The sequence below is a fragment of the Pseudopodoces humilis genome, chromosome 13 (assembly GCF_049639895.1).
Source record: "Pseudopodoces humilis isolate 2021_Gansu_Grassland_sample_001 chromosome 13, ASM4963989v1, whole genome shotgun sequence".
Taxonomy (NCBI): Eukaryota; Metazoa; Chordata; class Aves; order Passeriformes; family Paridae; genus Pseudopodoces; species Pseudopodoces humilis.
The window spans coordinates 12,422,876-12,447,525 of record NC_142212.1 but is presented as its reverse complement, the minus strand read 5'-3'; the positions used below and the strand labels follow the sequence as shown (position 1 = coordinate 12,447,525).

Sequence of the window (24,650 nt, the reverse complement as noted above, 5' to 3'; positions counted from 1 at the left end):
AGGAGTTCAAATTAGCTTTTTGAAATCATGTCCTGGCCTATTTCAAAAAAGGAGACAATGCTTAAACAGGAGCGCTGCTTGCATGGACCAAGCGGCAGCAGGAGATGGATGTTGAGCCTCTGTGTGCCCAGGCCCCTCCCCACAGGCATCTTTGCACCACCTGCACCAAGAGCCAGGGCTCTTGATGGCCCTACAAGAGCCCAGAGTGAAATGAGATGTGGCCCTGCTGTTACAGAACACACCAAGCACCCACCTGCATCTTGAGGTAGCTGGCAGCAAAAGGAGCAACCTCTGGGCTGCGAAGTCAGAGCGATTTAGGGACTGAGGAGAGGGGGGAAGGCAAGGACATTCTATTTCAGAAGTAGGGAGGGATTTGTGTTGAATGTCCTTTTTTTCAGCAGTAAGAAAAAAGTCTCTGAAAGGAAGGGCAGTGACTGGGAACCTGCAGGGTTGAAAGAGAAGCTAATTCCCTCAGACAGGCATAATTGCTGCAATTCAGAATGGTAAAAATGTGAAATTAGGAATAATCAATGGCTGTTTATGATCTGTGTCTATACTGTGAATTCAGCTAATATGGAGTAATTACACTGCGCTAATTCCTGGTATTTGTCATCGTTGCAGAGGAGTCCTGCAAGACAATAAAAGCAGATTGGCTGCGCTGGGCCCGCAGACCAGGGGCTTAGCACCGCACGAGCTAATTTCTCGTTTAATAGTAAAAGTGGCTGTGACCTCCCTTGTTCATTTTTCTGTCCCCGCAGCAGAGCCGGCGCTGCGCGGGGCTCGGCGGGCGCAGGATGCGCTACACAACAGCACCTCCAGCAGCCGGCACACAATCCCTCCCGGCCTCCCTGCCTCTTCCCTGGAACTGCTCCCTCACCCTTCTGTCCGATATTGTTATATCAGCCCTCCTATAAAACTTTGTCCTCACGCAGTTCCTCCCATCCGGCACAAGGTAACTGTGCCGGCGCCTCGCCCGGATGCTCAGTGGCCCGTGGAACCTTGGGGATGTGTCACCGGTTTGCTGGCACGATTCACTCTCTGCCCGATGGAACAGCGCTCATTGCTGACCTCTGCAAAAGCGGGAGAGTAGAGGTGAGTACAGGATTGTTTAGTGGAGGGTGAATAATCCCCCGCAGCAGCACAGGTGGGAGGTGTGGGCTGCAGGGACAGCCCTCGCCCTGGTTCACCCCTCGCATGTGGCGAGCGGGAGGTGCAGGTGGTGTTTAACACAAAACAAACACAGAAGTTACAGATCGTTTCCTTTCAGAGGAGCTACACTTAACATCTGCAGTAGTTCGGCACGAGCAATCTGAAACCATACACGCATTGTGCTTATCAGCAGCCAAACCTTTCCTGAGAGAATTTATCATCAGCTTATCCCAGTGAGCACGGCCCTGAGAAGGAGCATTTCCCGGGCACTGCAGAGCCCACAAGGGATCTCTGGGGGAAACCTCCTCCCAGTGCTGAACTTTCGTATCCTGGGAGGGACAGTCCTGCAGCCACTTCTTTGGCACCAGTGTCCCAATGCTTCCCACCACTCACTGAGGGTCAATGCACCCAGTGTTGACACACGGAGGGAGGAGGAGGAGGAGGAGAGCACTCCTCACTCACCAGCTCACTCCTGCTGATCTGCCACAGTGCTGATCACAGTGCAGTGTTTGCTCCATTGATTATTCATTCCCCAGTCTGGCAGCTTTTTGATACCACATCTATTATTTTTTTCCTAATTCCTCTTTTTCCATATCACGCAGAACCCCCTGGGGGAGCCTGCGAATGAGATTTGATGCAATTTAATTGCACTACACCAGTTAATTATTTGCTGAGTCAAAACTAAGCTGATGCCCCACTCCCAGCACTTGGCACATTCCCTAATGTTAGGTGGGATTTAAAAGCCCCTTTTCCTGTGTGCCCCAATGAAAGGGCAAAACCTGGGCTGCCACAGGATGCAGAGATGGGACACGAGGGCTCCCCACACCAGCATGTGCCACAAGGAAAGCCCACAATTCCCCATCCTTTCCTGTGGTTTCAGGGAAACATGTGGGATGAAATGTTCACTTCCAGAGAGCAGAAGCATTTCACACAAGATTTCATTGTTGGAGGCTCCTGGCCCTGCTGATGATTTTTGTTCATTTCCTCTGCAAGCAGCAGAAATGCCTCCATCCCCATAGAGGACTTGGCCTCAGGTTCCTTGAAACAGGAGGTAAAACTCATGATTGAACAGGCCTTCCCCAGGGTGTTGCAATCCCCATGCCGTGGGCCTGCTCCTGCAGGGGCAGGAAGCAGGGGAACACAGCAGGGACGAGAGCTGTGGCACTCCAGGGCTTGGGGCACTTTGTTATTGAGCCGAGGCGGTTATTGCCAGCAGCTAAACAAACTAATAGGAAGGATATTTCCCCAGAGAGCAAGAAGGTTTTTGATTTAGACTGTGCTGTTTAAGCTCAGATTCTCACCGCAGCTAAAATTTCCTTCTGAGGGCAATAATTATCCCAATGCAGAGCCAGGCATATTTGCTTTTCTGCTCCCTGTCTGGAAGGCTTTGGTTTGTGATTCCCCCCAGTGTTCAGCACCCCCTGCACCTCTTGCCCAGCATTGAGGACCAGAGCTGGGGGGAAGCAAAGAAAAGCTCAGCACACAGCTTTATACAGAGATCACCCTCAGGTATTAAATTATCAGGAAGCAGTGTTGGTCCCACAGGGCTCGCTCCAGCCCTGTGCAAGCTGCAGTCCCAAAGGCAGCGCTGCCACTGCCAGCCCCACATCTCCTCCACTGCTTCTTGGATGAAAATTGCTTTAAAAGCTCCAAGAGAAATCGTTTGGTTCTTCTAAGTGGTAAGAATGGAAAAGAAAAAGGAAAGAAGGAATGGGAACACTTTTGTTCTTGGCTGCAAGGTAAATGAGGTTCAACTTTGGAAAAAATAGACAGCCGCTAGTCCAAACTTTGGGAGTCATTTCTTCCTTTAGAACCATAACAATAACAGTGATAAACTATTAAAAATAAAACAGCCTAAATCTATACCTTGAGTTAACCCAGGACTCCTTTAGAGTTCAGGACTGTTGCTGGATAAATAAATGCTTATTTGGAAAAGGAACCTCCAGCTTCCTGTAAATGAGAGGCAGAGAACTCTGGGCCCCAGGGGCAGAGAGCCCAGGACTCGGGGCCAGCCCACGGACATGCAGCACAGCTGGGGGGAAATCCTGACAGATCAGGTTATTCTGGTTTTACCCCGGTCTGGGGAACACCGCTCCCGGCTTCGTGCCCGTCTGTTCCCATTGCAGTACCCCTGTCAGCCCAACGCGCTGCCGTGGTGAAAGAGCAGAAAGTCAGGCTGGTGCCCACCGTGGGAGAGGTCTCCCTCTTCTGACGTGCCAAAAAGGCAAGGCCCAAAGTGAAGAAAAGCTCCGAAGGGAACGCAGCCATGGGTGTCTCCTCCCTCCCGCAGGAGAACTGCTCCCGGGCGCTGCGGCCCCGCGGGCCGTGCCCAGCCCCACAGCGGGCAGGGAGAGAAGGCTTGGGGAGGTGCCACGAGTCACAGAGGGCTGGGCAGGAGTCACAGAGGGCTGGCCACGAGTCACAGAGGGCTGGCCACGAGTCACAGAGGGCTGGCCGGGCTGGGCAGCTGCCCCACCGCGCTGCCGAGCACATGGAGCTGCCCGGGATGGGCCGGCACAGCCCGCGGGGACGGACGGCACGGCCGGGACGCTGAGCGGTACGTGGGCTTGTCCCATCCCCGACCGGGGAAATGCCTTTTCTAGAGCATGACTGAAATAATGGGTTCCTGCAGCACTTTTCTTTTGACTTACTGGCAGGTTAGGGAGTTGCCTGGGGAAGGTTTTAGGGTTTTTTTCCTTGTGGTCGGCTGGAGGGGAAGGGGAAGCTCCAGGCGCCCTTCCCGTGGGTGCAGCTGTGCTGGTGCCGTGGGCTGAAGGAATGAAATCCCCGTGTCAGCGGGGGGCTGTGGTGTGCTGCAGTCAGCTCGGTGATGTGGAGGCCAGACCAGCATGGCTATGGATGAATTTGCAAGGTGTTCACTGGGCAATGTGTGGGGCTAGTCCAAAATCAAGCTGCTGCTCAGGATGTCGTCTGTTTTCTCTTGCCCTGCTGAAAGACTTGGTGTAGGGATCCAGCTATTGCTGCCCACAGGTGCCAGCAGGGACAGAATTTCTTCCTTTTAAAAACCGATGGCATCATACAGAGTTTTGAGAAGCCAGACTAGATGGAAGGGTAGGAGGACACAAGTGCTTTCTGGTAGAAAGCAGCAAAACACTGGTCAACACCGTGGATAACTGTGGGCTTGTGCCAGGGCCAGTTGTGCCTTAAGATGCCCTCTCCAGCGTTTTGGTGGATGCAGAAGCCAGCCAAGCATTTTTATAAGCAAGGAAATTTATAAGCTCTCAAGCAAACAGCACCATCCTATTGAGCAACGCAGCAAAGTTTAATCAGACTGATTCCTTTTGAGACTGAAAATGGCACTGTAGCATTCTCCATTCTCCTGTGGTGATAAACCCTGAACACAGGGTGGATGTGCACCCACCCTGCCAGTCCCTTCTCTGCACCCCTGCATTCAGCTGTGCAGGAAAACCCTGCTTTTGGACGGGTGGCTCAGTGGCTGTGGGCATCTGGCAGTCACCCTTTTTGGAGTCGCATCCCCATTCTGCAGCAAAATTATTTTGTTCACAGTATGTTGGGAGAGACAGAAACATGTGGGACTCAAAAGCAGGAAAAAAAAGGGAAAAAAAGGGGGGGAAAAAAGGGAAAAAAAGGCAGAAGATTGTGGGGAAGGGAAATAAAGTTTTCCTGCAGCACTGAGGGAGAACAGGAACATCCACCTGCTGCATCCTCCCTGCGAGGGCAGGGATCTGTCTGATCTTCCCAGCAGCAGTGACTCAGCTCCGCCAAGCGGCACTTCAGGCCAGAGCAGGCTTGGGTGGAGCTTTTGCTTTTCAACACCACCAGCCTCTTTAGCAGTATTTGTCCAAGAACTTTCTTGTTCCTGGAATGTTTTGTTAAGTAAACAAGTTTCAGGTTTATTTGACAAGTAACTGTTTAACACCTATCACAATTCTTTCTTTTCTCACTCTCCTGCCGGCAGCTCTCTGGCTGATGCCAGAACACAGGTGCCTTTTATTCTGGCACAACCCTAGGAAGAAAAAAAAATGATCAATGCAAACAATTAAAGAATAATATAATAGAAATCCCAGGACAGGGCCACCCTCTTGTAATGCAGTCAGGTTCCAGGAATTTCACCACCCAAGGACTTCACCTGGTAAATTTTATCTGGGATTAAGGTGAAGATAAATAGCCCTTTTATCTATGGGTTTATGACTCAAAGCACTGGCGTTTACTGGTTTATTTTTCAATTTGTCTTCCTTTGCAATGAAATCAGTACATGCAAAGGAAAAACATAACTTTGGTGAATGGGAGGACTGTCCAATGGACCCCAGTGAGGCCAATGTTCACTGTAGCACTGGGAAGCAGACAGGGAAGGTTTTGCAAACCCAGTGGAGTTTTGCCCTGCTCACTCTGTTCAAGTCACACCCCAGGTCTGAATCCTCACCAGGTCTAGGCTCTGCTCGTGGCACTTTTGGGGAAGACAACAAGCTGCCAAAGCAAACCAATACCAATTCTGAAGTGTTCACAACTTGCCAAGGGGGATTGTGAGAAAGGGCCCCATTTTCCAACCCCATCATCAGATCAGGCACTGGGATGGGGAGCCAAAATTAGGAAGAGGGTCTCTGTGTTTATAAACTTCATGCTGAAAGGAGCAAAAGGGAAGAGCCTTGTGCTGCCCCTTCAGATACAACCACAGGCAACATTTGTCCTCTAAAACCTTTAGACTCTCCTTTTTCAGGTCTGTGTCTCTTATACCAGCTCAGTGAAATGGGCTTGCTCATGCCAGCTCTGACAAAAGCTTTAAAATCTGTTTCAGAGTAACTGTGCTGAGGGCTGGGGTGTGGGGAAGGGCTTAGGGCATCACAGACCACCCAGCTGCCTCCTGTGGGGACAGATTCCTGCTCACAGCCAACCTTCCTCTGTGAGGAGTAGCTGCACAGAGAGGGGAGATGCTGCTGGGAAGCCATCGAGCTCAGCTGGCACACTGTCAAAAACACATTGTGTCTATACAGGGGGGACACAAATACCTCCCAAGGCTTTCCCTAAAGCGTAGTCTCCCATGGGAAGCTGGCAGCTCCGTGCTGGAGCAGCTTTGGCTGCCCGTCCCTGCTGCAGTGTCCCAGCAGGTGTGGGGACAGCAGAGGGGTCTCATGGGGAGAAGTGCCGGGCTCCAGAAGCATCAGCTGAAACATCAGTGTGGGGCTGCCTAAAAATCCCAGACAGTGATGCTGCAACCCAGCCCAGGGTGCAGGGGAAGCCATGGGGAGCATCTCCTCAGGGCACTGAGGGGGACACAGGCCCAGCCAGCCCAGGGCCCAAGGCTGCTCCACGGTCAGTAACGCAGCGAACCCTGGGAGGGGACCCGGAGCAGGGCTGGGCAGGAGGAAAAAGCTTTTCTCTCATTCCTCATGACGCAGCAGCCTGAAATCAACATTCAGCCCAGCCCTGCTACAGCCCGTTGCTCCTTATTTACCCTTCAAACAGGAAAAGCAACTCTCAGCGCAGCTCGTTTACAAATTTTCTGTCAAATACTAAAGGGCTGCTGTAGTTAACATCAGGCTCATTAACTCGCAGCACCCATCTCACAAGTGACAATTCGCCGTAGGGCTCCAGCGGGGCTTCCAGGACAGAGGTTCACCAGACTGCAGCCCCGAATTTCAAAGGTAGGAGTGGTCCCAGCCCCTGAGGGAGCCCAGTGTGTGGGGTGGGAGCAGGGCAGAGGGATGTAGATGGACTCTCCCCGGTAGGAAATAGTTCATGTTCCAAATTACAACCGCACCCTGTCCACGGGGTAAAGACGCTCCAGGATTTGGCCAGGTGGAAATATTTCTGGGTTTAAATCAGGTGTCCACAAAGCTGGCTGCTCTCCTCAGCACAGTGGTGCTGCCTGTCTTCCCTTCTCCTTTGGATTTTTAAGGAAGACAAGCTTGTTCACAGAGATTCCCCTGGCTGGGCAGGATCACAGCTGGTCCTCAGACAGCATTTTGCAGTCCCTAATATTTGAAATCTACTTTACATCACGGCAGAAAGAAATGCAGCACAGCTGTGATTGAAAGTGTCCACCTCACTGCTATCAGAACAGAAGAGGCTGGTCCACCACCGAGAGCAGGGCATGAACCATGGGGCTGCAGACCTGGGGGAGGGTTCTGAGGATCCAGAAGGAAGCGAGCTCAGTCAGTGCCACCTGCTCCAGGACTTAATCAGTGAGAGACCAAGCAAACCTGCATAAGAATTTGTACATCTTTGATGACATCCTCACTATTACAAATATAACTAAACATAGCAATTATCTTCTCATCTAGAATCTACCTGCCTTTGGTGGGTTACAGGCACTCTTTAAGGCATTACCTTCTTTCCTCAGGGTGACCTGTGACTCAGTCCTTCCCAGCTGTGCTCTCTCTGCCCACCACTATGCGGATAACAAGTAAGGAGTGACACATATTTACTTTTCTCTGTCTGTTTTTCTACAGTTCTTTATGCCTCCTTCTCATTTACATGGTGCCTCCCAAGCCCAGCAGCCCTGCCCTTCCCCTGCCAGGGACGTGGGAAAGGGCCTTTGTACAAGCATCAGGTTTTTACAAGATTTGTGTAGATTTCAGCCTGTTGTATTTTTCCCAGTGAAACCTTCTGTGACTGGGAAGAGATGGCTATTGAGACATTCCTGGTTCCATAAGAGCCATTCAGCTGCAGTAAAAGTACATTTTTCTGCTCTCTTTCCATGCAGGACTGGAACGTTTTGCTCTGATGAGCGCTGCTTTAAAGCCAAATGCCAATCACAGTTGTATCAGCAGCTGCTCGGCTGTAGCTAGTGACTAATTGGGGGATAGCAGCCTTCCCAGCACTGGGAACATAAGAAATATTTGGATTTACATGGCTTTCTGAGTAATTATCAGGTTTACTTTGACATAGAGAGAAATATGAATAGTGCCTCCCAACAGAGCAGTAACGCCTATCTGGGCATCACCACATACTCTGGAGATGGTAATTAAGAGATCAGGCTCCATTTGGAGGGTGAGGGATTGTTTGCTGCCTTCCCACACCCACGCAAGCGTTGGCTGTCACCCCGTGCCTGGTAACCTTGGGACACAGGGATCAAATCCCAAGGAAGCAGAGGGATGATCCGGTGCCTGCCCCGTGCTGCAGCTGCTGCTCTCAGCTGGCTCTTCTCCCGTGCCTGCAGGTGTGATCCGGTACATGGTGCTGCTCATCACCCTGCTGGGCACATGGTTCATCACCCAGACCTACTTCCACCAGAGCTGGAAAGCCGTCAGCCTGCGGAGCTGGCTCGGTGAGGCACCAACGGGCTCCAGAGGGATCTGGAGGGAGGGCGCGAGAGGTTTAATTGGAGCCAGCGCCCAGGGCTGGACAGAGTTGCCCTGACCACTTGTATTTGCAGTCTCTGGCCAAGCTTTAGCCACCAGCTCTGACCACTAGGGCAGGGAGGGGACAGTGTGGTGGGAAGCTGCACTGGGGTGGCTGGGTCCAGGGACGTCTGCAATCATGGGAGGCAGTTTTAGAGAGCTGGTGCCTGAGCAGCTGCTCCTGGCTTGGGGAAGAGCCAGCAGCTCTACAGAGTGTCTAATCCTCCTGTTTGATACCCACAGGTGCCATGAACAAGCCCAGCAGTGAGTATCGCTCTCGACTTCATCTCACAACTCCAGGGTTCAGGGGGATGGTGGAAGAGTGAGATCTCCTTCAAGAGCTCCTTCCCTGAGGCAAAAATCCCCTTCTCCCAAACATGGGGGATTTTCCTACTGCACACGGCAATAGGGTCTTTGGCAGGTCCCTGCCTCAGCCAAGAATGGGGAAACTCTGGGCAGGAAAACCCCAAGCTGGTGCCTTGGACATCAGCTCCAAATGCTCCCAGCACACACCATGTGTCACACCTGGAGCAGCACCTGGCCTTGGCACCATAAACTTCAAACAAGAAGCTGGTCCCAGCCCTAGGACAAACCTTCTTCATGCAAGAAGTTGGTCCAGGTGTTGCCCACTTAGTGGGCCACTGTATACCAGGGCCAGGCCTGCTCAGCCCCTCAGGGACACGGCCGGTGTCTCCACATGGGGACAAAGCCATCACTCTCAGCTCCACTCCTCCCTCACAGGTGAGAAGCTGCCCCAGCACAAGTGTGGGAACAAGAAGAGCTGCCCCCAGAATTATTTTGCCTTCAGGATCATCAGTGGTGCTGCAAATGTGGTGGGACCCTCGATCTGCTTTGAAGACTTGGTGTAAGCAGCATATGGCAGGGACAAGGCAGCCATGGCTGGCCTGGCCTTCAAGAGGGCAAATTTGGCATCTGCCAAGCACATCAATGGCCATCACAGTGTATTTGTGGTTAAAAAAAAATGTAAATAGATTTCTTTGCTACCACTTCTGGCTATTTTGCCATCTACAGCCACTTCACCCCACCACAGTTTCACTGGCGTCAGCATCTCCAGGGCATCCCTGCACTCACTGGTGCTCTCTGCTTTCCTTTCCAGCCTCATGAGCAGCGTGAAAAACAACATTGGCAGAGGCCTGAACATTGCACTGGTGAATGGTGAGTCGGGCAGGCACTGACCCCCTTCTCCCCACTGCCAGGGGTCCTCCCTTCCCCAGGAAAGCACAGGTCCCTGGAGACCCCATCCCAGGCACTGTGGCTGGGCCAGAGACACATCCATCTGGTGTTGCATGGGGAGCACAGTCACCATCACAGAAGTTACAACACACTGAGGGAAGAGCAAAGCATTTTGCAGGGAGCCCCAGGCTCATGGCCAGGCAGAGCCCAGTGCAAACTCACTGTGCTCTGTTTTCAATTTTAACCTTTCAGGAACAACTGGGCAGCTCCTGAAAACCAACTCCTTCGACATGTACTCTGGAGGTAAGCACAGTCACTCTGCTCCTCGGAGGTTCCCAGCCAGGGCTCACACCAGCACTCCTGGCTACTTCAGCTGCTTCTCTGTCAGCTGTTTAATGATAAAGCCAAGTGGACTTTGACCAGACTTGCCAGCCTGGGTGGTAAAATCCCAGCTTTCCCTGAGGCCATCAAGCCTGGCATCCTCACAATGCTTCCACATCCAGGATTGGCTTCTCACTCCTTTTACAAGCATGTAATAGCCTGGAAAACATGATCTCGCTAACCTGAATAAACCAAGGCACTTGAGACTTGAGAAAGGTACTCTCTGAGATCAGGAAGTTACACTGATCCTGATACTTTGCAACCCTTAACTCAGTTTTTGAATACTGGTGGTGGCTGAGCAGAAGCTCATTCCCCTGCCTTTCACAGCGGGACAAATGAAGGCGCTCAGGGAGACATGGCCCCCTCAATCACTCCTGTGCAACCTACTTCTGATAATTCTGGAGTTTTAAAGAGAATCACCAATATAATGATGTTTCCAGCCAAGCTCACAAGCGAGATGCTCGGTGGGAGAGGCACTGGGAAGAAGGCAGCAGTCGGCTCATGTGCCACTAGATGGGGCATTGGATTCAAGCATCCTGCAGATGCGGGAAGAGGAGTAATTCCCCCAATACAGCCAGAGGCATGATGGCAGGGAAGGCGGCTCTGTGGCTGAGCAGGTTCATTTCTTGTGTTGGGAAGTAAATTCACACAGCTAGATTTCAGAGTTAGCAAGCAAAGTTTAGGAGAAATTTCTGCCCTGTAGCTGTATCAAAAGGAGGGCATCAGTCCTGTGCACTGCAGGAGAGCCCAGGTGGGAACATAGGATGGGGAATGCATCATTTGGGAGCCTACCATTCCCCCAAATCCTGGCTAGCACCAGCACAGTCAGGTTATTTCCCACCAACCCAGAGCAGGCTCCCTCAGCTACCATGCAGAAGCACCTGCTAAATCCCTTTTTTCTCTCCCTAATGCTCTTCTCTCCCAGACATTACCAAGCTGCAAACCTTCCTCCAAGAGATCAAGCATGGCACCCTTGTGCTGACAGCAAGCTACGATGATGCTGCCACAAAGTGAGTTTGCCCATGGAAGCAACACCAGACTCCCAGAAACACACAACTGGGGGAGCTGGACATGCTGCTGCCACCAACAGAGAGGGTAAAAGAGAGGAAATCCACCTAGCACCACACTGACACCTCCTTACCCTCTTTCAGGATGAATGACAAAGTAAGGGCCTATTTCACGGAGCTGGGCAGCAACCACGTGGGCAAGCTGGGCTTCCGAGACAACTGGGTGTTCTTGGGAGCAAAAGGGCTGATGAACAAGAGCCCCTTTGAAAAGGTACATGGGTAAAAGGTACACCCCTGCCATGAGCTCTGCAGGCTCCATCCTCTTCAGGGCACCTCCCGAGCTACACCTCACCCACCTGTCTGCAGAAGACAAGGACCCTTTAAAACATGCATTATCCCCCACGCCAAACCAAGCTGTAACTTTTGCCACATTGCTAACTTGCACTGTTCCAACCTCCTCTCTCTTTTTTCTTGCAGCACATTAAAAATAATAAAGAGACAAATAAATACGAGGGCTGGCCTGAGCTGTTGGAGATGGAGGGCTGTGCCCCCAGGAAGATGGACTAGCATCAAACTCCAGCCTGCCATGGAGGGCAGCTTCACCAGTCACCCAGGGACACCCCCAGGACAGCCCCATCGTGGGGACTCCAGCCTCTCCACTGCCAGGGCACAGAGTCCAGCAGCTGTTGCTTTCCCACAGGAACTGGCTGTTTCACAGCAGGAACTGTGCAGGGCTTGGAGAAGAGCGGTACAAGTGCCTGCAGAGCCTGAGCAGACACATGGCCAGGCTGGAGCCAAGCCATCCTCATCTATGGGTTAATTTGGGGTATTCTATTTTTCTATCTTTAAACTATAAAACTTTGTAGAAGGTTTTGTAAATTTCTTAAATGAGATTTCTAATTATAAAACACTACCTTCTCCCTTCAATTTTCACGCATAATCAACACTTTCCCCCACAGGCACAGCATGCCAAGTCCTCTGCCACCAGTCAAGCATCACCGTCACCCATCCCACAGCTCTGCACACAGGAGCTCCCCCTCCCCACATGGCACAGGGTAAAGTGATCCCTGGGGATGCTCAGACTTTGGTGGTTTCCCATTAGAGCTCTTGCCAATGTCCTGTGGTCTCCTACAGCCAGAAGTCCATAGGGATATATATATGGGACCAGAATTATATCTTTATATCTATTTATATTATATCTATAAGGCCAGAAGTTCACAGGGATAGCATGCAGCAATGCAGATTAATATATTTGCAGACCAAAGTATCATTCCTGAATGTTACAAACTGATTTAAACCCAGAAGAGCAAAGAAAACTAAGTCTCTGTTTATAAAATGGAAAGAACTTTGAAGGTTCAAAATCCTTCCAAAAACGAGATAAAAACAAAATGAGATTAAATGTTGATGCCAAAAAATTGATATATTTTTATTTAATAATAAGAGAGGCAAAGAGAAAAAAAGTGAAAAGTAGGGAAAAGTTAGAAAATGTTAAGGTCACTTTTAAAAGCATAGGATAGGTCACCACCTCACTGTGCTTCCTTTGTTGCTGTTGAGACAGGGTGGGGCGAGCAGAGCAGGTTTTGCCCTTTTTTTTCTGCTGTTTAGGCATCTTCCCTGCCTTCCCTGATCTCTGGGCAGTTTGGCTGGGATGTGGCAGCCCATCCTCCGAGATGCCGGCGCGGTGCCCGGTCGCTGCGGCCGGACCTCGGTGCACTCACGGGAGCAGGGTGGGGGTTCCACAATTCACTCTGGCTTCAGTCCAGGGGTGCAGGATCGGGGGGCTCTCCCCAAGCAGACAGTGTCAGCTCCCGGGGGCCTCAGGGTGTCTCGCAGCAGGTGATGGTGCTAGAAGCAGGGGAAAGGCAAAGGTCAGGGATTCTGCCCCTTGTTTTCCCCTCCACATTTTGCACCAGTTTTGCCTTCTTTTTTATGGGCCTCAAGGAAGGCTACTCACAATCCATCCTACCTGTAGTTTTCAGGTGTTCAAGAGTGATTTTGATAAGCAGACATAATGACAAAGCATTTTTTGAAGCCATTCTCTTACTATCAGGTTCTTACACTGGGTTAAATCCAAGCTCATCCCTGCCAAAAGTCGGGATAATGCCAGGGATCTGGCAACCTTGCTTTGCCCTCAGGAAGGGATGGATGGATGGATGGATGGATGGATGGATGGATGTGCAGGTTTCTTGGGCAGCTGAAGTTGTGCAGCACAACCAATAGGTGGGAGCCTTTTACCAGTAGAGCCAAGAGCCAGCATCACTCTGGAGCGATACAATGCTCCCAGGCTGGCACCCACGGGGGTCAGCCACACACCGGGAGCTGCACCCCAGCCTGGAGCCAGCTGACACCACCAGGAGAGGAAAGACCCCTGCCCAAAGGTGGGACAGGAAAGCCCCATGGTCCTCCTTAGAGCAGTCCCTACCTTCTGCCCAACACTGAGCAGGTCCTGGGGAGCCTCTGCCCCCTGCTCCTGTCCAGATGCTTCAGCCAAGCACAGTCTGTTCCCAGCCCCTCCCTGAGCCCTGGCACTGCTGGGATCAGATGAGCTGCAGGGGTGATGGCCGGGCTTATCTGCCATCAGAGACAGGGATGAATTTGCATCATGTACAGACTTTAATTTCCGATGATTGTATCTGTTTTTTCCCCCATTCTCTGAAGCAGACCAGCAGTTTTGCAGAACATGGGGACGGAGTGTTTCTCCTGGAGCATTTGGAGCTGCACGGAATAACAGACTGTCCTGCACAGCCTTTTCTGCTTCCAACAGCCCCTGCACAGCTCCTAGCAGGAAGTTCACAGGGTTATCCAAGCCCTCAGGTCACCCCAGGGGAGTGAAGTGAGGAGCATGGGCAGGATAAGGCCAGGAAAGGACATAGCCTGTCCTGTGCTGGCCACCTGAAGGACGAAACCCTGGATCCAAAATTCAATGTCACCAATCAATTGGTTTTCCCTAAACAAGGAAAAATCCCCACATAAATTGTGTAACACCTGTAAGAACTTCCAAAGGCAGAACTAAAATAAAACCCCAAAACAGCCATCACAGAGGAATCCCAGAAGAGGTGTAGTATTTTATCCCAGCTTATCCTCCCATGCTCTTAGCACACACCTGATGGCACTGAGGGAAATCTCTGCCATAAATCGATCCCTAAATCTGCTGCAACAACAGCGGTTAATCCCAAGCGCTGAATCATCCCTAGCCGTGGCAGCAGCAAGAAATAACACAACGAGCAGACACAACAGCCCTGCTGAGCTGCCAGCATAAATATGCCAACTATTTTAAGCCCCTCAAAGGATCTAGAAGCACTCATAAACCAAACTGAAAACAGCCCAAGAGCCGTAAAGGTGGCTCCACAGGGTAAACCAGAGCACAGCATCAACTACAGCCCCAAAAACAACCAGCCCCATTCAGCTGCAGGAAACTCTTCCTACCCCTTCGCAATGCACATTAGAAATCTGGTTTAAAGCCAAAATAAAGGAAATTTATGTTTCAGCATGCTACAGGCAGTTAAAACTAGCTCTGAATCAATCACAGAGCAGTTACTAAGGTACATCGCTATTTTCAGGGAGTAGGGAGAGCTAAAAGTGCAACTCCTGTGCAGGGACCTTCAGTAGCAGCCAGTGTTTTGTAAAGCCATTCCTGCCAAAGTCACTGTGTCCTGATAAATAAATCAGAGTTTTTTAATATCCAGACAATGAGAGGCAGGGAATAAATATGGATTCATGGGTCAAATCAAACTTGCTAATTTCTTTAAAGGGATCTGAAAAGGACAGGGTGTGCAGGGACAGTAATCTCCAAATGAGGTTTTGCAGTGCTGTGGCATTTTGAAAGCTGTGTTACTGCAGGGACAGACACCTACCTGGCTGGTTTGCACTGTGCTGCATCCCCAGAGTCTTCACCAAACACAAGCCTGACCCTCCTGGACTCCCAGGATGCGGCTTCAGGTAACCTGGGCTCACAGTAGGCACCAACGCTGCAGCCTGGGGTGTTTGTGGGAACAAAGTTTGCAAAATCCACTGCTGCAACAGGAGCCAAGAGCCAGAATGCAGACAGGCAGCAGAGGGATAATCTTCCTTTATTTTTTAGGGTTCATTTGGGCAAAGCACCAAAGGAGTATCTAGGAAAGATGCCACAGGCAAGGACCTGCGGGTGCCGGGCCGCAGCTGGGCGAATCCGCATCCTGTGACATCTTGCCCTGTCAAGTGCAATTACTGTAATCTTCCACAGCCTCTCAAAATACGGATCCCGGCTTAGAAACCGGGCATCCACAGCATGAAAGCTGCCTTTGTGCCCGGGCAGAGCCTGGGTGCGAGCCAGCCGTTAGGTGCATGAAGAAAATGAGTTCTCCACGTGCTGGAAGAAGGGAGGAAAAGCAAGCTTTCCCACCCGACCCCGCCACAGACGGGCTGGATTTCACCCACGTCTCCCCACAGCAGCCGCGGAGGGGCCGGGAGCAGCACGGGTGCCTGTCCCCCCTGGAGTAACGCAGAGAGCCCTGGTCCCACAGCCCGGAGAGTGGAGCGCAGCCAACACATCCGACCATGGGAGCGTCTCACGGGAAAAAGGTAACGGGGCGGTTTCCTCAGGGCTCTGGTGCTGAGATGGGATGGAGAAGGCACCATCTGCTCACGTGCTGCTTGTCTTGCCCCGTGCGTGCTGCCGATGGCGGCGAGGGATTAGAGGGAAGGGACCCGCTCCTGGGTGTGGGTGCCACTCATCGGGGCCGGATTAAGTAATTCCATCTAATGGGCTCAGCACTGGGGCCTGGCGGGGCTTTCAGGACAGCAAGGAGGGGATCAGAGCATTGCAAGCATTGCATTAGGACAGACAAAGTTTGGTTCTCTGGGGAGAAATGTCAGATTTGTTCTGAATGCATCCAGCAGCCTCTGGGATGTCTCCTGTAGATGCAGCGCAGAGCAAGCCCAGAGTATTTACTGGCCTGGGAATTGGTGCCAGCTCCCTCCCAGGACAGGGAGGAGCTCTGCCAGGTCCCACAGCACCAACATGTATCCCTCTCCTCCAAATCCCCTGGGGAGAGCAGTCAAACGGAGACAGTTTTATAGAGCCAGAGCCCTGCAGAGGTGCCTGGAGATGCTTGTGCTGAGGATATTGTTGGATGTCATTTTGCTTCCATGGCTGATGACATCAGTGCCTAGTGATGCATCATCCCTGCTCGGTTACAATGCCGTGTCTGGAATAAGGATTCCATAGCTCATCTCCCAGCTCTAAGAGAAACACACTTGTGCACCACAATAGGTCAATAACTTACACTGGAATGGGGACAGCGGTCACCCTTTGCCCCACAGGTACCCTTCCTGCTCAGCTGAGCATGACTGTGGCTTTCAGAGGTATGGGCACCAAGTGCCTTTCAGAATTTTGTAAACTTGCTGGACTTTCTTCCAAAATCAGAGCTAGACACTCTTGCAGGGCAAACATGTGAAAAAGCAACCCACTGGCCATTGTGACCAACACCCAGAAAGAAAATCAGAGCTGAAGTGAGACTAGTAAACATTTATCTATTTTCCTGGTCTTCTGACAAGTGCCAGGCACAGGAAGTGCTGCTCCCAGCCAGCCCAGTGCTGCTCCAGGACCCATCTCAGGTACCAACGCCACGCTGGCTCCAGCACACACGGGAGTCGTGGTTGTTCCCGTGGCTCAGGGCTACAACTCACCCAGGAGGAGCCATGTTCTGCCCACAGCTAATCCCCAGGCCCCTGCTCACGTGGCCCTGACCTTCAGGCCCCTGCACATTTGTAGAGGCATTACTGGAAGCAGGGAAATAAGCTGGTTAGGTCAGGCTTGGCTCAGTGCCACCCAGTTAAGCTCTGCTGCATACAAAGCAGCCCAGGCCAGCCTCCTGACCGCCAGACCAGACTGCTTTTGGACAGATTTCCCCACTGTTCCCTCTCTCTGAAACACCACGATGCCACCACAGCCCAGTACTGAACAGCCTGGCTTTGAGACGCTGCCGAGAGCTTGGGCTCTCCAGCTTCCTGGCAGCTCCTAAAAGCTGAGGCAGTTTTACTTTCATGGGTACCAAAAGGTCAGAGATGTCACTCCCATTTCAGCCTCCCAAATGTTGCCTGGGCTGACAAAAGCCTGTGCCACTGCCCAGCTGGCACCAAGCAGGGATGTCAGACTGGCAGCTCCTGGGTGGGTGCTTTGCCCTTAGGCTGATGCTGATGGGAGATGAAAACAAGACAACTGTTTCTGCTGCCTTTCCAGGGTGGGCATGAACAGCAGGATCCAGCTCTCCTGAAGAGCAGGATGAGTCCAGGTGACAGGCAGGAAAGATCCCCTTCCCCCAGCCCTTGCAGAACCAGGGCTCAGGGACCTGAGGCACAGCTCAGGGCACAGGCACCTGCCAGGCCTGAACACATCTATCAGCAACAGCCCAGAGAGGAGCCCCAGGGAGCACAGAGCAGGGCTCAGCACCCTTCGCCAGCACAGCCTGCATTAGCAGTCTCAGCTGCACCTCTTTTAAGCTTAGTCCAGAACAGCACTCCAAGGGGATTACAGTAGTGGATTGTGGAGTGCAAGGCAATCCCCAGCTCCACTACAAAAGGGACCGGAAAGGCTGCCAGCGTAGCTCCAAGGACATTTTTACTTTAAAAGGCTGCATCTAGTCCCAAAAATCCTGTTCTCGTATCACCAGTGTTCTGTGGGCCCAAGCCAACAGCAGGACTCCAGCAAGACACAGACTTTTGCTGGTGTGCCCTTCTCTTGAAGGGAAGGCAAGGACTTTGCCACAGGCTGGTTCATGGATGCTGCTGAGCTGGTGATGATTCCCTGCTGAGTCCTCTGCTCTGCCACTGGTGTGGCTGACATCCCTCTAACCTCAGCAAACATCCTTCAAATAATCTGCAAGCACAGCCTCACCAGGAACAGATCCCCAGGGTGCCAGGGCAGATGCTCCAGACCCTCTGGCAGTGGAGGAGGTTTTTCCCAGGCACCTGTACCTCTCCACTTCGTTTCTCCACATTTTCTCAAGGCAGAGTTTGCATAGTACCTGTTTCCCCAGGGAAAGTTCTCTGTCCCCAAATTCCCAAGAGTGTCAGTTTACACTAATGTCAGATGAGCCTGGATTAGCCCTGCTGCTGAGCAGGGAGCTTTGCTCTGTGGCTGGTTTAGAACAACAAGAGGCAGCACGCCAGTGCCAGGGAGAGAGGCTCTGCTTGTTCAGGCAAACCACAGTACCTGGCTGCCCATGCTGAAAACAGGGCTTTGAGAACATCTTTTAAAACTCCTCCATCTGAGCTAGATAGGACAAGCATTTCTGGGAGCTTCTGGTGGGATTTCCCCACAAGCACGACTTGCCCGACTAGTGAGAGACCCCCACAGTCTGGCCAGAGAAGTGTTTTAGCCTTTAGAAAGACAAAGAGGTCTGAAACAGCCAGCACCTTGTGACACCCCAAGGAAAACCCATGGTCCAGCAGCCCCTCTCACGTGGGAGGAAATATTACTCCAGGGCAGTGAGCTGGGACACCTCTGCTCCATCACGCCCCACAGAGAAGCAGGCACAGCGGGACTTTCCTGGCTCTCCCTGACAAGCATTTCAGAAAGCTGGTAGCCAGTGTCCCTGCCAGCTCTTTGAAAGCATCCCTGTGCCTGGGCAGCACAGGATCCCTCCGAGAGACCCTGTATGCTCTGACACTGCAGCCCTGGCTGTCCCCCCCCTTATCAGCCAGGGCTCCAGGGCTGCTCCACTGTCAGCAAGAGGGGCTGCAGGTGCCAAGGCCCCTGAGCAGAACAAGCCTCTCTGACAGTCACAGAATGCCAACGGCTGTTTGGTGGCACTGGCCCCGGGAGCAAATCCAAAAACCAGATGGTAACCAGGAACCACAATGTTTCAGTGTCCTTGAGCATTGTGCTTCTTGGGGAGAAGGGTTTGCATTTGCTGCCTGCAACAAGCCTTGCTTAGAGGAGCAGGGATGAGAGTTACAGAGGCACACCAGAAAAGTCCCAAAGTGCCTCAGAAGTGGGGACATTAGTGATAAAAAGCACATTTCTGGACAAAAATAACACACATGCAGAAAATAACAGCTCTGCATCATGAGACAGCAAACATCTCTAAGTTCTCTCATCTGTCTGACACAGCACAGCCCAGAGTGGGAGAGCTGGGCCATGGCTAGTCCCAAAACCCCCACAGAAGCCCTCTAAGGTGACTTTATCCTGCCTCTTGCCTTCCTCTTCTTCAACCCTTTAAGGTCCCACAGGTGGTGTCACATGGGGACTCTAAGTAGAGACACTGCTCTGGGCTTTTGTAGCCTTTAAAGTGAATAACATGCTGTAGCATCCCAGCCCTCAGAAGCCAAATTCATTACAGTGGGGCTGCTCTAGCAACTAGAGTGAGATCACAGCTTTCTTTCTTATTTCTCCATCCCAAGCACCTAGACAGCACCAGTAAACCAGCTCCAACACCTAACATAACCCACTCCCTGCTTCCAAACAGGCTGGCATTCTGGTACTGAGAGTGCTCAAATGGGCTCAATGAGACAGGGAACCAGCTTGGACACAGCTAGCCCAGGCTGAAATTCTGCCTTCATGAACGACATGAAGCGGCACAAGGGTTTGATCCATGGCTGAGGGTGCTGGGCAGGACACAGAGGAGTGTGCTTCCAGCCCCTCCAGGGCAAGGGCAGAGGTTATCCAGCACTGGATAATGCTGCCTGCAGCACTGGGGTTACAAGGGAGTCATGGAGATGGCTCAGACTGAAGGGAGGTGCACGATGTGCTCATGGAGAGACCAAGAACAACAATGCATGGGAAATGCTGCAGCTGCTGTCTCTGGGATGGCTCAGCAGTCCTCAAATAAAAATGGATTAAAGTAATTAAAGGCTTCGCTGGTTCACTCTGCTCCTGGGGGGGCTTAAGTGGCATCTGCTGCCTCCTCCTGAACCCTGCATTAACAGGGATGTTTCATGTCTCCCTTCACTGCCTCCTCCATTTGCAGCCCATGGTGGTATTTGCAGCCTGTCAGGTGGCATCTCATCCCAGCCAACAGCCAAACTTCCTCCCTTTCACCCCATCCTTTGGGGTCTCCTCTGCACAGGACCCAGCTGGCACACGCTGCCTGCAGGGATCAGATCACCCCACTCTGCTTTGACCATTTGTTACCAGTAGTGCCTGGGGCTGCTGGGGCATTTCTGCCCTTGCTTCTCACAAACTCCATTTTTCCAAGGTAAGGACCAATTCAAGTGGCCCTGGGCAGGTAAAGAGCCCAACAAGGTGGTGTCATAAGATCAAATTTCTGATGGCAGCCCTACCCTTGGCCCCTAACATATGGTTCCTAGTTGTGAAATGGAGTGATGATGCCACTGCAGCCTGGCAGCTCTAGGACAGCATGACACTGTCCCAGAAATAAACACTGTCCCTATAAATCATGTGGCATAAGCCTCACTTTTCACAAAACAACATTCTTCAAGACACTTTAGAGTGTCTTAATGGTCTCGCTGCAGCATGACAATTCACTCCAAAGCTGTTGGAGCCCTTTTGTGCCAGTGACTGATGTTCTTCCTGTGCAATCAGCAGCATCCCCAGAAATAGTGGAGCACTTTTCATATCAGCAGTGGCATCACATCTCCAGCACAGGACAAGAATAAGCTCCTGAGACAGGTAAAAACTGGTTTATCCATTGTAGCAACAACTTAACTGCTGCTGACAACACTGAGGTGGGCGATACAGGTATTTCGAACAGTGAACAGGGCTACAATTTGGCTTTGCCCTGGTATGCAGGGCATGGTGTGTGCTGTGCACTTTGCAAGGGACCAGATTAAAAAGCACTGAACTGCAAGAGAGGATTTCCTTAGGGGCCAAGACAGAACAGCAGGTCCATTGCTGTGTGAGCTGCCCTGCTTTGTGCCAAGAGCCTCTTCGTGCCCTTCTCAGTGGGATGTCAGGCTTCACAGTCAGCTTGAATGCTGACAAATGAGCCTTGTGCACTGGCTGCTGGGGGGGCTGAGCCCTGCCACTGATTGCTCTCATTAATCTGCAGGAAATTTTCTGTTGAGGTCTGGTGTGTCACATTCCACCTTCTCAGCCATGTGCCAGGAGCAGCCAGGGAGCAGCATTTGCTCAGCCATGGTGGGAAGTTCCACAGGGCTCCTTGCCCCAGGGCTGGCAGCTTCAGCAAGCCTCCATCCCCATGCCACTGCCTCCCTGCTTTAGTTGGAGTTTTTGTCCTTTTTTGTTGACAGTCAGTGAAATCGGACTCGATTTGCCAGCTTTCACACCACAGGAGGGCTGTGCTTGCCTTCTGGGACCACAGGGATTTGGGAGGGGGAATGACATTGGTGAAAAAGACAGGCAGGAGTCAGAACAGCATTCATCTGTGTCAAATTGTGTGTTCTTTATGAATAAAATAACACCAAGCACTATTTGAAGCATTTACAATTTTCTACTCAACTAGGCAGCAAAGTGGCCACCTGGCTGGTGCTCCCAGAGACTGGCACAGGAGCTGAGGAGTGTCAGCCTGACCCCATAGGCAGACCAAGAGCCTGCTCCCCTTCTTTAAGCCTAAATTTACAAAATCCTGTGGTTGAAATATCCTTGAGACTACTGGCTGGTCTCATGCATCTGCCCTCAGCTCACTTCAACCCAAGAAAGGGTGCAGACTTGTAGAGGTCAAAAGACCAGTAATGAAATCCTACACCAATAACTTGATATTTCTTAGAGTCCTTTGCAATATGATAGTGAAATCAGCTATGGTTGTGGCCAGGGACCAGGAGTAATACAAGCTCAGCTCCATTTGAAAGCCCAGCTCCCTCTGGGCAGGTGTGCACCGAGGGTTGGACACGGGCATCCGAGCAGCTGGAGCACAGGACAGGGAGCGATGGGGCTGGGCTGAGGCACACACTGGATGCTGTGGTGGCTCCAAGACCCCTTCCCATGACAAAGGCAGTGTCGTGGCAGCAGATTTTATAGTTGCTGGCCCAGGAATGCTGGGATGTGCCTGGACACCGACTCCTGGGTGCCTGCCAGTCCCGATTGCAAAACCTGCCAATATAGCAGTGTCCCATAATGAGCTGGGAGCACAGGAATGTGCACAGTCAAGCTCCCTGCCAAGGAGTAACCCTCCCAAACCCGGCACTGCTCTGCCTCTGCAAGAGACAGGAACATGGAATTTCTCACAACAATCCTGAGAGCAGCTTCATCATGACCACCACCAGGAAGGCAGAGCCCAGTAAGCTCCAGAGGGAGCAGGGTGTTACTCTGCCTTTCCTAGCCCTCAAGAAATTTTGGAAATTCATCCAAACTGCAGCACTTCCTTTGGCCAATGCCTTCAGGGAATTAGCAGCAGGATGAGGCATTTGGTTGTGCTGCTGATTTTTTCTGTGTTTCTCCTTACCAAAAACACAGTGTCATCCCAGCAAGCATGTGCCCCAGCTTGCTGAATCAAATAAGCCTCAACACCTCACATGGCAGGACTTTGCAGCAAAACAATCAAGCTGACAGATTTTTGTGTATTGACATCACAGATGGGAAAAAGTCTTACTAATCCCCCAAAGTTCCTTCCAGTGGATGATTTCATTGGTGTCTCTGGATCAGTCCCAGCTGCTGCAAATGAGCACAGATAGACCAAAATTCAGCAACAATACAGGAGATTTGGGCAACAACTCAGATGGCATCTCATATTCCAGGGTCATATACAAGATGTTTTCATACAGAGCACTGAGAACAGAAAAAGGTTTTTGGGGCTAATCAAAAGTAATGGTAGAGAACAGTTTAGTTAACCTGTAAATCACGTTTTGTGTCTTCATCACACACAGAAATGCTGGCTTTGATATCCCAGCCATCAGTGAACCTTGTTCCAGGTCATGACAACTCCTTTCAAAGTCTCTAGGATCAGCAATAGACTATTTTAATCAATGGATGTGGTCATTTGTTGAACAACGATGTCAGGAGCTGCTACAGCACCTTAGGGATGAAGTACCTTTTTCTGAGTCCATCTACTCCTCAATAGGTTGAGCAACATCTAACCCTGCTAATGGCACCTCCTCCCAAACCAGACCTGTGGGAGAGTCACATGAGCCTGAGTGGCATTTTACCTACTTTTATACCTCTTTATCACCATGATATGATTGCAGCAATTTCTTACCTAATTCATTAGCTCAGACTTTGGCTACAGTGCAACATGATGCTCTCTGATACTGCACCTTAATGGCACCTGTATTGATCTGAACCTGCCTGAAGCCATTCTCATCACCTTTTCCATGGCTTATACTCTGACCGTGCCAATGGCTCTTTTCCCTGCTTTCCTCAGAGCACAGAGTCCAAAATTACTGTCAGTTGTGCTACAAGTAAACATTACAGCACCCACATGTGGGACAAATAACACTGATTAATGGTTTATACAAGGTGGCTGGCTTTAAGCTCCAGTAGGAGCATAGCACCCCCCCAGTGGGGAACCAGGGAGGAGGATGGTGGTTAGAGCTGGTGGTTCATGCCTGTGATACTGCCTCCAGACATTGGCTGCAGGAGCTCTTTGCTGTGCATCCAAGTCACAGCCAGGAACAGTCCTGCCAGAACATAGTGATGTCCAGGACATTCGGGAGTAACGCAGAGCAGTGCACGTAAGGCATGGAACTGCTTGTTATTTATGCTTGTGTTGCTCTGTGGGATTTAACCCACTTAATCACCAGGCTAATTCCCGCTGAAGCAGTGGGTGTCCTCACTGATACGGTCAAGGCAGGATGGGGATCCCAGGCAGGAGGAGCTTGCCTGCAGGTTGGAAGTGGCACCTGCCCCCATCAGCAGTGTCTCCAGGGCTGTCCTGCTCAGCTGCAGAGGGGCACAGTGTTACCATCTGATACTAGATTTTATTACTGCTTCTTACTCCTGGCAAGATGCAGTCACACTGCATACAAAAGTGCTTTTCACATGGAAATAGAAGGGTTTGGGAAATAGCAGGCATTTTCTGCAGCACAAACTCACCATCTGAGCCCTCACTGCAGCAAATTAAGCCCTCTGACTCCTATAATACCTGTCCCTCAGCTGGCTGGAGACAGAGTGCCAGACCCTGCATTGTCCCATAGGGAGCAGGCAAAAGTCTCCATCACCTGGGCAATCATTAACTGCCCCAGTGAGCTGGGGAGGTGCAAGGAGAAGCTGTCCTGCTCTGCAAATACACTAATGGCTCGAGTGGAGATTAGCAGGAGTGTTACCAACCGCCCTGTGCCAAGAGGCGACACGGTACCAGGGACCTGGCATGGTCTGAGCAGCCTACACATCCCCTGCCTTTGGCTTTGCCACCACCAAGGTCACCACCACAGTGCAACCAGAACAACTTCTGAAGTTGTACTGGGATTGCACAGAGTTTGTGCTGGAAGCTGGTGCCACCGGGTGGGAGGGAAGGCTGGGCTACACAACCAGTCCCTACCACCACAAGCAGCACCTCAGCCCACATCAAGCATTAACTCAGCAGAGCAAATGTTTAACCAGCCTCCAGGACCGCCCTGCAGCAGGAGCTGAAACGCCCTCTGCCTTCGAGTGCAGCCCCAGGTGACTTCAGCAAAGTTTTGCCTGCAGACTGGGAGCCTGGCATGACTGGCAGTCATGTTGCTGTCACAGCCCCGTGCTGAGAGTGGAGATTTAATAAAGATC

At 51.5% G+C, this 24,650-nt stretch overlaps 2 protein-coding genes across 5 annotated transcripts in view; both read left to right on the top strand.

Annotated features, from left to right (window-relative positions):
* Positions 1-1,076: 1,076 nt before the first annotated feature.
* FAM3D (FAM3 metabolism regulating signaling molecule D) lies at positions 1,077-11,963 on the top strand. 4 transcript variants are annotated; one of them, XM_088061818.1, is made up of 11 exons: positions 1,077-1,092; positions 6,685-6,773; positions 7,472-7,534; positions 8,291-8,398; positions 8,715-8,735; positions 9,213-9,336; positions 9,589-9,647; positions 9,918-9,968; positions 10,972-11,056; positions 11,198-11,324; positions 11,531-11,963. In XM_088061818.1, exons 3-11 carry the CDS (start codon positions 7,522-7,524, stop codon positions 11,618-11,620), a joined length of 678 nt encoding a protein of 225 aa, XP_087917944.1. In that variant the 5' UTR covers positions 1,077-1,092; positions 6,685-6,773; positions 7,472-7,521; the 3' UTR covers positions 11,621-11,963. The 4 variants fall into 4 exon arrangements, with proteins under 4 accessions (XP_087917944.1, XP_005522295.1, XP_087917943.1 ...); XM_005522238.3 differs by lacking the exon at positions 1,077-1,092 and adding an exon at positions 3,553-3,706 and having other exon boundaries at positions 6,716-6,773; XM_088061817.1 differs by lacking the exon at positions 1,077-1,092 and adding an exon at positions 3,554-3,706.
* Positions 11,964-15,384: 3,421 nt separating this feature from the next.
* The window catches only part of FAM107A (family with sequence similarity 107 member A), a 28,420-nt gene continuing 19,154 nt past the window's right edge, over positions 15,385-24,650 (top strand). The window contains exon 1 of the mRNA XM_088062013.1: positions 15,385-15,613. Within this exon, the coding sequence (XP_087918139.1) occupies positions 15,590-15,613 (24 nt within the window). The 5' untranslated portion in view covers positions 15,385-15,589. The remainder of the gene's footprint in view (positions 15,614-24,650) is intronic.